The sequence below is a fragment of the Quercus robur genome, chromosome 2 (genome assembly GCF_932294415.1).
Source record: "Quercus robur chromosome 2, dhQueRobu3.1, whole genome shotgun sequence".
NCBI lineage: Eukaryota > Viridiplantae > Streptophyta > Magnoliopsida > Fagales > Fagaceae > Quercus > Quercus robur.
In genome coordinates this window covers 85,626,382-85,640,536 of record NC_065535.1, presented here as the reverse complement: position 1 = coordinate 85,640,536, position 14,155 = coordinate 85,626,382, and the positions used below count along the sequence as shown (strand labels likewise).

Genomic DNA, 14,155 nt, shown 5'->3' with positions numbered 1-14,155 from the left:
CGCTGCATGACTCCGATCCACCATCGCCATCATCCAAGCTACCTTCCTCCATGAGCTTCGATCCACATCCAAGCTACCCATCTACCCACATAACCCAATCCCCATTTCGGCAAACCCACACCCACCTTGCTCGATCCACACCCACCCGATCTAGCTGCCGCCGCCCTCTGTTGGTACCGATCTCTCTGTTTCCCGATCTGGGTGCCGCCGTCCTCCGTTGATACCAATGTCTCTCTTTTCCGATCTATCTCTCACTCTTTCTTCCTCCTTTCACTAAGTATATTATGTATATATTGTGAATAAATGATTTTATTTTGATTTTTGGTTGGGCTAAGTGTATATTTTGAAATTTTCTATTATAAAATTTGTTTGGAAGCTGAGAAAATGCGAAGCATTTGTAGGAAAATAGCATTTTCAAAATGTTACCAAACATCGAAAATCGTTTTCCAGACTATTTTTCATTGCAGAACCAAACACCCAGATTTCATTTTCTTTACAAGAATTCATTTTCCCCTGTATTTATTGCAAAACCAAATGCGGCCTTAGTGGATTACAAGAAAAAGAATGATTTAGGAGGCCATGGCCATGGCCCCTGACTTTGGACTCGTTCCCTTGTGTACTTCTTAATTTTTAGCCCTCCTTATATTTATTTTATAACATATTAAATTCAATAAAATTTTGGTGTAACACATCATGTTTTATACCCTTCAATAAAATAGTACTACATGAAATTTCTTTTAAATAAAAGAATTAGAAGTTCCACACATACAATCAAAAAAACAAATAAAAACTTATTAATCCTATAATTCTAAAATTCCATATTTACAAAAATAAATAAATAAATAAAGAGAGTAAAAATTATTGGTGAAGAAGAACAAGAAACCCTATTGACATCTTTGTCGTCCTTATGCTCCTCATAGATTAAGGGGAATTTCCCATAGACCATTAGAGAAACCATATTATTATCCTAAAACTTTTATTACCTTGTCAATAAATTCTAAAGTGTCAAAATAACGTGACATGATATCAGTGATAATATTGGTAATGTAATCATCCACTAGTCACAAACAAATATAAATAGGGAGCAATGCTAGTGCCACAACTTGTGCCATAACTCGCTCATGTGGCAAGTTGTGGTTGGTGGAGGGATGTCCCTACATGGATCCACCATCACCCTTCCACCAATTACAATTTGCCACATGGACGAGTTGTGACATAAGTTGTGGCACCAGCTTAATTCATAAATAGGTCTATAATCAAGCCAAGCTAAGCTAAATAGTAAATGACTAAGCTTGACTCAACAATAAAAATAAATTTTCAAACTCGGCTGAAGCTCGAGTCAAACCTACAATCAAACTCGAGCTCCTCCAAGATACTAAAAGCTCAAGTTCAACATGATATACATTACTCACTTAATATGATTGTATATAATCACTTGCACAAAATAGAGGCTCATGTTATCTTCTTATTATGGGTTGAAAACTAAGACTATACCAAGTTTGTAACAAAGATTTTATAGAAAAAAAGAAAAAAAAAGAAAAGGGTACTGTTAGAACTGGGTATTAAAATGGGCTAACCATCGGGCTTTTTTCTTTTTTTCCCGTTCTAAAACTCTAAAACCCCTACACTCTTCTGGTTCATTTTCCCTCTCTTTCTTCTAGCCGACAGAGCGAACAGATTTTGAAAAATTGTCTTCCAGTTTCTTCCCTTTCATATGTGGGATTGCACAATTTGTCATAAAGTTTTGTTCTTCAATTTGGGAAGTTCGTCTTTGCATAACTGATTCGGAGATAGGTTCAACTTCCAACGGTTTTGGTGGGCTCAGTGTATCTTCGCCGTTTCCTACTTCTTAGCTCGTAAGTGCTTAGTTTTGGCTTTTTCTATTATGCCCATAAGCTGTTTGATTATATTTCACTGAGTAAATCATGTAATTATACTATAATTTTTGGAATGGTTTTTGTTTGGGCTTGCTTTGATTTGTATCTAATATTGAAAGCTTTTAATAGGAACTTTGAATCATTGTGGGAAAATGGGTGCTTTTTGTTGCGTTTAAATCAATTTCTTGTATCAACTGCTGGTTGTTTATCTGTATGCACTATGGACTTCCAACAGGAAAACAAAGAAGGCTCATTTGTGACTAATGACTTTATTTTCTTATGCAAAATATTGATTAGTCAGATTTTGTTTTAATCTGAAATAATTCTTGGTTCCTAAATGGCTATTTTGCTTTATGGATTTGGTTTGGCCACTTGTTTCTAATTTTCAATTTTCGCTACACCCTTTTAAGGCCCATAAACAGAATTCATATTAGTCCTAATTAAGGATGAGTAGAACCTTCTTTTTGAGACTTCTGATTTTATTCAAAGTGAAAATAATTTCACTGCACTATTCCATGTTGTTTGGATACATGGTTATGGTCCTGAAGTAAAAACAACTTGATATGGCTGCAACCTGAATCTATTTTGCCAGGACATGGAATTATGGTCTCAGAATGTTATATGGGAGGTGGTTTATTTTTTAAGCAAAAGCCTATTCAGATTCCCTCCCAGCCCCATAACTCAATTTCAATGTTGGTCTCACGCTTAGACTTATCTTAGAACAGCATCACAAGTAGAAACTGAAGTGGTCGAAATGAATTGTAGTTTATGGGTCAAGGCCCTGGAGTTGCCATTTCAATACTTAGCCCTTTACATATATGTATATTTATGTGGGTAATGGGGTAAATGGATGGGTCAGGTCTCACCTAGAATAAATGGATTGGGTTGGGTACCCATTAACCATTTAGTTAAATAGGTGACCTATTTATTTCCTGATCCAAGATTTTGTATGTATGAAAATGAAAATGAAAACAAATAAATTTACAGGAGCCAGATTTTGCAGATAAAAAAACCCACTTTGTGTTTCAGTCAAGTTGAGCTACTAGAAGCTCAGTGAGAATTGAATTTCACTATACTGAACTTTGTTGTTTGAAAGGAGCTCTAATTGCTTATGCTATATGGCAGATTTGGAAAAAAAATAAGGAAAACATGGATGATAGTTTATATGACGAGTTCGGGAACTATATTGGACCTGAAATTGAGTCTGACAGAGAGAGTGACAGAGAGGATGAAGACGAAGATCTTACAGACAGGCCTACTGAAGAGGAGGCATCAGATGGTGAGGATGCAGCTGCTGCTTCAAATGGGTGGATAACGGCCTCCAATGATGTTGATATGGATAACCAGATTGTCCTTGCTGAGGACAAAAAGTACTACCCAACTGCCGAAGAGGTTTATGGTGAAGATGTTGAAACATTGGTGATGGATGAAGATGAGCAACCATTAGAGCAACCGATAGTCAAACCTGTTAGGAATATCAAGTTTGAGGTTGGGGTGAAGGATTCTTCAATGTATGTCCCAACCCCATTCCTTGTTGGTCTTATGTCGAATCCCACTCTGGTTCGAAATGTTGCCCTTGTTGGGCACCTTCAACATGGGAAAACTGTCTTCATGGATATGTTGATTGAGCAAACCCACCATATGTCCACATTTGATGCAAATAGTGAGAAGCACTTGAGGTACACGGATACAAGGATTGATGAACAAGAGAGAAGGATATCAATTAAGGCAATTCCAATGTCTCTTGTTCTTGAAGATAGCAATTCAAAATCATACCTCTGTAACATCATGGACACCCCTGGGCATGTTAATTTCTCTGATGAAATGACTGCTGCTCTCAGACTTGCCGATGGTGCTGTATTGATTGTGGATGCTGCTGAAGGAGTAATGGTAAGCAATTTCTTCTTTTATCTGAAAGGTCCATAATTTTTAATTTTTTTCTTCTAACTATTTTAGGCTTTGGTATAGCCTGTACCTTGTGGATTAATTTATGAGTTTTTTTTTGGCTCTAAAACAAAATTCTAAGACTCTGCTCGAGCTTGACATCCATGAAAGACTGAAGATAAGTAGCATGAATTTTGAAACCTTAGATGGTAGGTTACCTTCAAGGGCATCTGCCTAGACAGGAGATTAGGAAAGTTAGTTTTGTACACTGCAGTTCGTTGGACGGACAAAACGATGTGCCATGTTTAGCTCAATCATCTTTTGATCCATTTATATCAGTTGCCTTCAGGATTGATTTGTTAAAATGGTAGCCACACTTAATTACTATCTCATCAGTAGTGTAACATGTGTGAAAATGATGCGACTGTTTGATATTGATCTTAATAATATTATGTGATATACAGGTAAATACAGAGAGGGCTATACGCCATGCAATCCAAGATCGCCTACCTATTGTAGTTGTAATCAATAAGGTAGCTCTCTCGCTCCTTCTCTCTTTGAGTGCCTATCTGTTGTGTATTAGTCATTTTATAATTGAGCAGTGAACTTCCATTACTCCTTTGAGTTATTATATCAAAAAATTTGTTCTAGGTTGACAGGCTGATAACAGAACTTAAGCTGCCCCCAAAGGATGCTTACCATAAGCTAAGGCATACTCTGGAAGTCATTAATACCAACATAGCTGCTGCCGCTTCTAACGCTGGGAATGTCCCAGTTATAGATCCAGCTGCTGGAAATGTTTGTTTTGCAAGTGGTACAGCAGGATGGTCCTTCACTTTGCAATCATTTGCTAAACTATATGTCAAACTCCATGGGATCCCATTTGATGCTGATAAGTTTGCGTCTCGGCTTTGGGGAGATATGTATTATCATCCGGATGCCAGGGTTTTTAGGAAGAAACCTCCTGCTGGTGGAGGGGAAAGATCATTTGTCCAATTTGTGCTTGAACCCCTTTACAAAATATATAGCCAAGTGATTGGTGAACATAAAAAGAGTGTGGAAGCTACTCTTGTCGAACTTGGTGTGACTCTTCCCAATGTGGCTTATAAATTGAATGTCAGGCCTTTACTGAGACTGGCTTGTAGCTCAGTTTTTGGTAATGCCTCAGGCTTCACTGATATGCTAGTTCAGCATATACCTTCCCCCAAAGCTTCTGCAACAAGGAAGGTCGATCATATATATACAGGACCAAAAGACTCTATGATCTACAAGGCCATGAAGAATTGCGATCCTGAAGGCCCCTTAATGGTCAATGTGACCAAGCTGTATCCCAAGTCAGACTGTAGTGTCTTTGATGCTTTTGGTAGGGTTTATAGTGGCAGGATAAGGACAGGGCAGACAGTACGAGTATTAGGAGAGGGATATTCCCCAGATGACGAGGAGGACATGACAGTAAAAGAAGTAACAAAATTATGGGTTTATCAAGCTCGAGATAGGACACCCATAGCTGAGGCTCCTGCTGGTTCTTGGGTTCTCATTGAAGGTGTGGATGCTTCCATAATGAAAACTGCAACGCTTTGTGATGAGGATGTTGCACGTTATGAGGATGTCTACATATTCCGGCCTCTCCAGTTCAACACTCTTCCAGTGGTGAAAACAGCTACTGAGCCTTTGAATCCAAGTGAGTTGCCTAAAATGGTGGAGGGTCTTAGGAAGATCAGCAAGAGCTATCCTCTAGCCATTACCAAAGTTGAGGAGTCTGGTGAGCACACTATTTTAGGTACAGGAGAGCTGTACTTGGATTCAATCATGAAGGACCTTAGGGAGCTCTATTCTGAAGTAGAAGTCAAGGTAGTTATTTTTTCGTGTTTCTTTCTTAACTTCTATAACATCAATTCTTCTGTTCTGATGTTTTGAGGAGTGTACTTTGTGCTGATTCCTTTTCTTCTTGTGCTTAACTTGAAATCTAGGTAGCAGATCCTGTCGTTTCATTCTGTGAAACTGTAGTGGAATCTTCATCAATGAAATGTTTTGCTGAAACACCAAACAAAAAGAACAAAATAACCATGGTAGGAGATCCATTTCAGTTGAATTTGGTGCCATGGACAATCATATGTGATTCTGTTCAATATGATCACTTATACCTCTTCTCATTTTCTAGATTGCAGAGCCTTTGGAGAGAGGACTTGCAGAGGACATTGAGAATGGTGCTGTAAGCATTGATTGGAATCGGAAGACAATTGGTGAATTCTTTGAGAAGAGTTATGGATGGGATGTGCTTGCATCACGGTCCATATGGGCATTTGGCCCTGATAAGCAGGTGTTGTGTGTGTGTGTGTGAGAGAATGTGTGCATTTGCCTGCTCTTTATGAATTAGAGAAGAAAGTATAAGAAATTTTATTGCTTTCTTATTAGTCTTGGATGCTATTTTGATGCTCTTTTTTATATCTTAAACCCAGCAATGTTCGCAATTTTTTTTTGAAATTTATAATTATTTTTATGAGATATTCAAGATGTGTTTTATGCAATACTTGAGATTTCTATGCTATTGTTTGACAAAATGCCATACATGCAGGGGCCTAACATCCTACTAGATGACACACTCTCGGGTGAAGTTGACAAGAACTTGCTGAATGCTGTCAAGGATTCCATTGTTCAGGGGTAAACTTAATGATGTCTTCTCTTTTGTTCATGGTCTAACTTTTACCTCAACATTAATCATTTTATGTATTTTGGACAGATTTCAATGGGGTGCTCGAGAAGGACCCCTCTGCGATGAACCCATCAGGAACGTCAAGTTCAAAATAGTTGATGCAAGGATTGCACCTGAGCCACTGCATCGGGGATCTGGTCAAATCATTCCCACAGCTCGGCGGGTGGCCTATTCAGCTTTCCTTATGGCAACTCCAAGGCTTATGGAACCAATGTATTATGTGGAGGTAAATTCTTGCTACTTCTACTACATCTAGATGAGATTGCATTTTTAAGGAAGATATCCAATTGGCTGTATCTTTCTATGCAACTAAAGAACAAAAATTGGAGGTTGATGTGATGAGTGTGGGAATGATGTTAATGAAATTTATCAACTGTTAAATTACTGATTCTCCCAAAAGTTTTAACTATTAAGATATGGTAAATTTAATCATTTAACCACACAATTCTAACATTCTCCCTCATGTTTGAACTCAAAGCCTCAAACTACCTTTTAATAGATGAGGCCCAACATGTGTGATTTTAAATGGGAGGTAGAGTGACAGAGATAGGGATTGAACTCAAGACCTCTTGCTCTAATACCATGTTAAATTACTGATTCTCCCAAAAGCTTAAGCTATTAGGATATGATAAATTTAATTATCTAATCATACAATTCTAACGTCGACGATACTAAACTAAAACATGTGCAAAATTTTCTCCTTATATTAAATGTCTATGATTAAGTAACTGCTTTTCTTTCATGAGGTTGTATTATGATGGAGATTCTGAGAAACAACTATTTTTTGAGCTATGACTTATCTCAAGGCATGAACTTTAAGCCACAATTAAATTTGTGATGCTGTTGTTTCAGATACAAACCCCAATCGATTGTGTCTCTGCAATCTATACAGTCTTATCTCGCAGGCGTGGACATGTAACGGCTGATGTTCCCCAACCAGGGACCCCTGCTTATATTGTTAAGGTTCGGTGACTAAACTTTTTCTACATAAAATCATCTAGGCAACACGTTTATGACTGATTGAAAAATTTTGGGACTGTTGATTTGTTTGGTGTATTGTTAATTTACATAAGAAGACATATATATCCTTGAACTTTTACTTTGTTCCTAACTTTTCCACAATTGGATTTTCAGGCATATTTACCTGTCATCGAATCATTTGGTTTTGAGACAGACTTGAGATACCATACTCAAGGACAAGCATTTGGCCTCTCGGTGTTTGATCATTGGGCTATTGTTCCTGGGGACCCTCTTGACAAGAGTATTGTTCTACGACCACTTGAACCTGCACCAATTCAGCACCTTGCTCGTGAATTTATGGTGAAGACAAGGCGTAGAAAGGTATAGCTGCTCTCCCTCCCTCCCACCCTCTCTCTTTCTCTCTTTTAGACATATACAACAAAGAGCAGAGCTGAACTCTCTCAGACTTTCTCACTCACTGACTCCTTTGTACTCTTTAAATTCACAGTAGTGCTTTGAAGTACATTGTGTTTGCTTTTATATGCTCCAGAGTGCCTTTTTGAAAACCGTTCTAAAACATCTTTTCCTTCTATAATTTTACATTTTAAATTTATGGGTGTGCTTTGAAATTGTGGCTTCAAGACCCGTGAGTGTAACCTACCAAACCATACACACACACACACACACACACAAAAGGCTTGGGCTGTGATATTCTTTCAAGTAGTGCACCAGCATGATTGGGCTGTGTCATTTTTTTTTTTTTGTTGATGAATAGAAGACTTTTCCCTGTAATTATCATTTAGGCCATGGACATAAAAAATATCTAGGTAGGTAATCTTTCTGCCCATGATTGTGCTGCATTTATCACACAATCTGTTAAATGACACAATCTGCATTTATAACTCAAGGTGGATACTGCGAAGTCATGCAAGTTTGTCTGTGGATATAGGAGTGATAATTTTATCAATCATGCAATTTCAGCAATAATGGAATCAGAAATAATGTTTGAGTTTGTCTTGAATTTGGCAGGGAATGAGTGAGGATGTGAGCATTAACAAGTTCTTTGATGAGGCCATGATGGTTGAGCTGGCTCAGCAAGCAGCTGATCTTCATCAACAAATGATATGATAAGAGTCAGTTACAGACTAGTGCTCGTGTGCCCACGGCTAGGAGGTGGTTCTAGCATCTTTAATATTGTTATTCTTACAGAAAACATCGAGCTACCCATGATTGTACGGGCTATGTTATCAGGTAGTTGCTTGTTGCTAGAGTTTTGGACTGCTAGCAGCAGTTATAGCTAGTAGTATCATGAAAATAACACCTCTACTTTTAGTGGGTGGGTACTGTAAGTACATGGACATTCACTGTTGGTGTTCCTGTGGGATATATCTCTGTTAGTGTACCAGTATGATGAGTAAATATGCAGATAACTATTTAGATAGAAGAAATCGGAAGATTTTTTTTTTTTTTTTTTTTTTTTTTTTTTTTTTTTTTTTAATTTGAGAGAAGAAAAAAAAATGCATTTCAAAATCGTGAAGGGTAGTTTTATTCACAATGCAAAGAAACAACTTTTTTAAAGCCGACCTGATTTTCCATAATGGTAAAGAGGTGAAGGCAGCTTGATTTTTGCCAAAATGGTGAATTAAATAAAATGCTATAGATATGAAAATGTGTCTCTCGTATTAGAAGCCTAGGATTAGATCTCCAAAGAAATTCTAAAGGATTGTGGGAGAACTTTATGTTTACGTGCCGGAGGATAAACCAATGATATGGAAATTAAGGAAAAAAAGTTAGCTCCAAGCCGGTTTGAAACTATCTTCCTTCAATCCATTATGTTGTGATGGAAAAGAACATATGTGTAGTTTTAGTCTCATGAATATTTTAATGAGTCATATGACTTGTTTAAATAATATACATGAATATTCTTATAAATTATTATATATTAAGTTGAGAAGATAGCTTCAAACTGGTTTAGAGCTAGACTTTGTTAATAAATTAATACCCGTGAATGTGCATGCATTTGAAAGGTGGCATTCTCCTGCATAAACGTTAGATTTGAAGGTAGTTTTGCTCTGTTTGTGTTTGTTAAGGTGAGAGTGTCATCTTGAAAAAAAAAGATAGTATATTGAATGATGAAATTTGTTTAAACACATGGATGATTCTTTTGAAAAAGAAGAAAGACAAGAGAGAGAGATGTTTGGTCATACGTAAAGGAAAACATTAGCGTACCCAATAAAAATAAAAATGATTTAATGTTGAGAACAATGAATGAATATACAAGAAAACATACTAATATAAAAAATAAATAAATTTGTTTAAAGATAGGGCTGATTTCTTTTGAGGAAAAAATGAAAGAGAGTGGCTTGAGATAGAAAGAAATTTTTTTCTAAAATTACTTGGGATATATTGGTCTGTGCAAAAGAGATTAGTAATACACCTTCAAATGAAAGTAGGTAGAGGAAAATATAATAAAAAATGACATGTTAATTTAGAAGTTACAAATACAACGAGTGGGTCTAACCTAAGATCTTAAGAAGTGTCAATTGAGTTATAGCTATTATTTTCAATAATTTGTGTATTACACGAGCATACCACTATCAATAAAATAAAAGTTGTCTATACATTGTTTTTTTTTTTTTTTTTTGGTGCTAAAATCCAAACTTCATTAAAAGATTAGAAGAAACAATCACAAAGTCCGTCCTCCAAGCCTCCCAAACATCAACCAGGGGAGGAGTTGTTACAATAAAGTAAACTATTAACATCACATAAACTCTTAGAAAGCAAAATGGACCACAAAGTTAAGCTCTCTTTCAACCCAAGTGAAAGAACAACTACAGAAAAGGGAGCTCCAATATGTTTATGCAACAAGATGTCAATAGCCCAGTGGGTAGGGCTATCAAGATTGTTGATGCCTTGATGGCATGAATGTGGATTTGTGAATCCCTTTAAAAGGTTTGCTCTCCAATTGTCATTGCACAAAATAGCTTACACATAAAAATAAAAATGCATTGCAGTTTCATAAATGCATTTAGAGTCCGTTTGGGAACAGTTTATTTAGCTGAAACTGAAATTTTTTTGTTGAAAGTATTAAAAAAATAAATAAAGCTAAATGTTAGCTTAAATATTATAATGAAACCCATGAATAGTATCAAAAATGTAATGAAACCTATAAATAATAACTAAAATAAGCTAAAAACTCTGATAATCTACAACTTTCATCGCTTTCCAAACCCACTCTTAATCCATTAGCAAAAGTTCCAAGAAATTTAAAACAAAAAGGTGTAAAATGTACACAACCCCCTAGCTTTAAGGGTAAAAAGTATACTCTAATAATTCTCTTATAAAAGAACACTAATATTAAAGTTATATAACACACTTTCCCTACAACTTCTTAAGAAGGGCATTCTCGGGAAGACAACATTGTACACGGGTTTTTTTTGAGCAACTGAGATAAAGATCTAAGATCTAGATCTGCTAACAATATTGGTCAAAACCAAAAAAAAAAAACATTAACCTTTTACCCACAGTACCAAAAAAGCCCCTTTCAGACACTGCATCTTCTTCTTCCTCCTCGATAGTCAATCAATGTCGTAGTGTCCGAAAAAAGAATTAAAACCTTTTCCTCTGTATGAAATTCCTTTGTATTCTAAATTCACAAATTTCAATTTGCACCCCCAAAAAAAAAAAATCCATCATATTCTTTCTCAGTAATCACACTCACAGTTTGTGTAGAAATCCATGAATATTGACTATAATCCAATCGCAAAAAAATGCAACCCAAAACCCCATCCCTAGCTCCAGCTCTGACCCTCTTCCCAAATCTCAAGCCTCCTCACAAAACCCTACTGTTCCATCAAATTCTAGTCCTAACCATCACATTCTTCGCCTATGCTTCTTTCCACGCCTCTCGTAAACCCCCAAGCATCGTCAAGAGCGTGCTTGGTCCCACACTCGAAACCAACAATTCGACCTCCATTGATACCGGTTGGGCCCCATTTGATGGGCCTCAAGGGACCCACAGGCTCGGCGAGGTCGACCTCGCGTTCCTGTCTTCCTATTCGATAGGAATGTATTTCGCCGGCCATTTGGGTGATCGAATGGATTTGAGGCTGTTCCTTGTGTTTGGGATGATGGGAAGTGGTGTTTTTACAATGGTTTTTGGATTTGGGTATTGGTTGGATTTGCATTTGTTGGGTTTTTTCGTTGGGGTTCAGATTGTTTGTGGTTTGTTTCAGTCAATTGGGTGGCCTTGTGTGGTGGCAATTGTGGGGAATTGGTTTGGGAAATCTAAGAGGGGTTTGATCATGGGGGTTTGGAATTCACATACCTCGGTTGGGAACATTATTGGTTCGGTTGTTGCTTCCGGGGTTTTGGAATTCGGGTGGGGTTGGTCTTTTTTGGTGCCTGGTTTGTTGGTGATTGTGGTTGGGATTTTGGTGTTTATGTTTCTTGTTGTGAGTCCTGAGGACTTGGGGTTAGAGTGTCCTGGAATGGAGGTTGAGATGAATGTGGAGGTGAATGGGGATTCGGAGAGAGTGGTGTCGGAGGAAGCGGGGCTTTTGGGAAATGAGAGTTTGGATACTTTGTCGTCTGCAATTGGTTTTTTGGAGGCATGGAGGCTGCCGGGTGTGGCGCCTTTTGCTTTCTGCCTTTTCTTCTCGAAGCTGGTGGCTTACACTTTTCTGTATTGGTTGCCCTTCTACATTAGGCATACAGGTACTTGCTTTAACTTAGACGTGAATGAATGATTGAAATTGATCTTTATGATTGTCCCATAGAGTAGAAGTTGCCTTGTTGTATATGCATAGCTTTTTGTACTAATACATTATCACTTATTTGGCTATTGTTAATTAGTATGAACTACAGGTACTTGCTTTAACTTAGATGCGAATGAATGATTGAAACTGATCTTTATGATTGTCCCATAGAGTAGAAGTTGCCTTGTTGTATAGGCATAGCTTTTTGTACTAATACATTATCACTTATTTGGCTATTGTCAACTAGTATGAACACATATTTGTGGTAGTGGCTTGAGTTTTCCATGATGCCTTTGTTGTAGATCATTAGTGCTTTGAAATCCTATATGGTGCATGATGGAACCATTCCAATTTCCATCTGCGCCCGTGTTTCCATATGCATTTGAATTTGTAATGATGTTCTCTTGTTCATTTATAAATCTGTGTTGGCATTGCAGCTGTTGCTGGTGTGTATTTGTCACACAAATCTGCTGGGATCCTCTCAACAATTTTCGATATTGGAGGGGTCTTTGGTGGAATTTTGGCAGGATACATATCTGATTTGATTGATGCTCGTGCGGTTACTTCAATCTCATTCTTGTTACTATCAATTCCAGCCCTTGTTTTCTACCGTGTATATGGAGGCCTCTCTATGTTTGCCAACATTGGATTGATGTTTCTTTCTGGATTGCTTGTAAATGGTCCATACTCACTCATTACAACGGCTGTTGCTGCCGATCTTGGTACCCAGAGTTTTGTTAGAGGGAATTCCCGAGCATTAGCTACTGTAACTGCTATTATAGATGGTACTGGTTCTGTAGGGGCAGCGCTTGGTCCACTATTGGCTGGGTATATTTCCTCTAGAGGATGGAACAGCGTCTTTTTTATGCTTATTCTTGCTATTTTCTTTGCGATTTTGTTCTTGATTCGTGTTGCAAGAACTGAGATTAAAGGGAAATTGAATGAGGGAAAATGGTTTTGGAACAGCATAAGCTCACATTGATTGTGAATTTCTTTGAGGCATGAATCATGTTTCTTATTGTACCTTTATAGGAGGGAAGAGTGTATTTCACATAGGAAACAACACATAGATAGAGAAGTTACTTGAGTGATCATACATGTACGTCTTTCTTGTATCTCATTCTTTATTCATAGATAGTGTTTATACATGTACAAGAACTACTTATCCAGATAGAGTATTTTTTCCATTCTCTTTTTTCACCACTAAACTTGTAAGCCTGTTTGTTAGTTCCTGCTCTTCTAATACCCTACATGTTCTTTGATCCATCTTGCATTTCTGCTACTATGTTTAAAAGTAGTAATGTAATTGTTCAGTAAGTATATTTCAATACTCCTATATTAAAGTACGGTTCATTGGTTCAGTTGTTGGATTAATATTTAACTTATGAGATGGGTTCAAGTTACACCTAGTGTAACTTCATAATGGTTACACTTTTTTTAAACCGTTGATTTCAAAAAGATCTAATGGTTAAAAATGCATCATTAAATGTTTATTACTTTTGACATCCATACCTAATTAATTGCATCTTTTTTTTTTCTCTCTCTCTCTCTCTCTCTCTCTCCTTATTTATTCCTTTCCAAATTCCACCTCATTAAACGGGCATGCCACTTCTTCTTCTTCTTTTTCCTTTCTTTTTTAAAAGAAACAATGATTAATTTTATTACAAAAAAAAAAAAAAAACTAAGGAATTGTGCTGTAAACAATCTTGAGAGGCTTTGTTGCTGTTACCTCTATGTTTCTATAATCCTCTCCACTGAAATTATACTTCAGCAGTTCAATTTCCTTTCCCATAAATGATGTCGTATTTGCGTTTGAAAACAATGACCCCTCATTCATAGACGATAGTGGATTCATTAAAAATTAAAAAAAAAAAAAAAAAAAAAAAACCAGATTTCAATTTGTATTCATAAACGCTAGTGGATTCATAAACTCAAAATCTCCTAGCAAAAGCAATTATTAATAT

At 36.9% G+C, this 14,155-nt stretch overlaps 2 protein-coding genes across 2 annotated transcripts; both read left to right on the top strand.

The window, feature by feature from the left end:
* Positions 1 to 1,509: 1,509 nt before the first annotated feature.
* LOC126715517 (110 kDa U5 small nuclear ribonucleoprotein component CLO-like) lies at positions 1,510 to 8,882 on the top strand. The gene is made up of 11 exons (XM_050416148.1): positions 1,510 to 1,856; positions 3,003 to 3,767; positions 4,226 to 4,294; positions 4,413 to 5,612; positions 5,732 to 5,830; positions 5,923 to 6,081; positions 6,337 to 6,422; positions 6,502 to 6,700; positions 7,327 to 7,437; positions 7,609 to 7,815; positions 8,464 to 8,882. Exons 2-11 carry the CDS (start codon positions 3,027 to 3,029, stop codon positions 8,560 to 8,562), a joined length of 2,970 nt encoding a protein of 989 aa, XP_050272105.1. The 5' UTR covers positions 1,510 to 1,856; positions 3,003 to 3,026; the 3' UTR covers positions 8,563 to 8,882.
* Positions 8,883 to 10,902: 2,020 nt separating this feature from the next.
* On the top strand, positions 10,903 to 13,378 carry LOC126715516 (putative glycerol-3-phosphate transporter 5). Its single transcript, XM_050416147.1, has 2 exons — positions 10,903 to 12,150; positions 12,629 to 13,378. The coding sequence occupies exons 1-2, from the start codon at positions 11,205 to 11,207 to the stop codon at positions 13,171 to 13,173; spliced, it is 1,491 nt and encodes a 496-aa protein (XP_050272104.1). The 5' UTR covers positions 10,903 to 11,204; the 3' UTR covers positions 13,174 to 13,378.
* Positions 13,379 to 14,155: the final 777 nt, after the last annotated feature.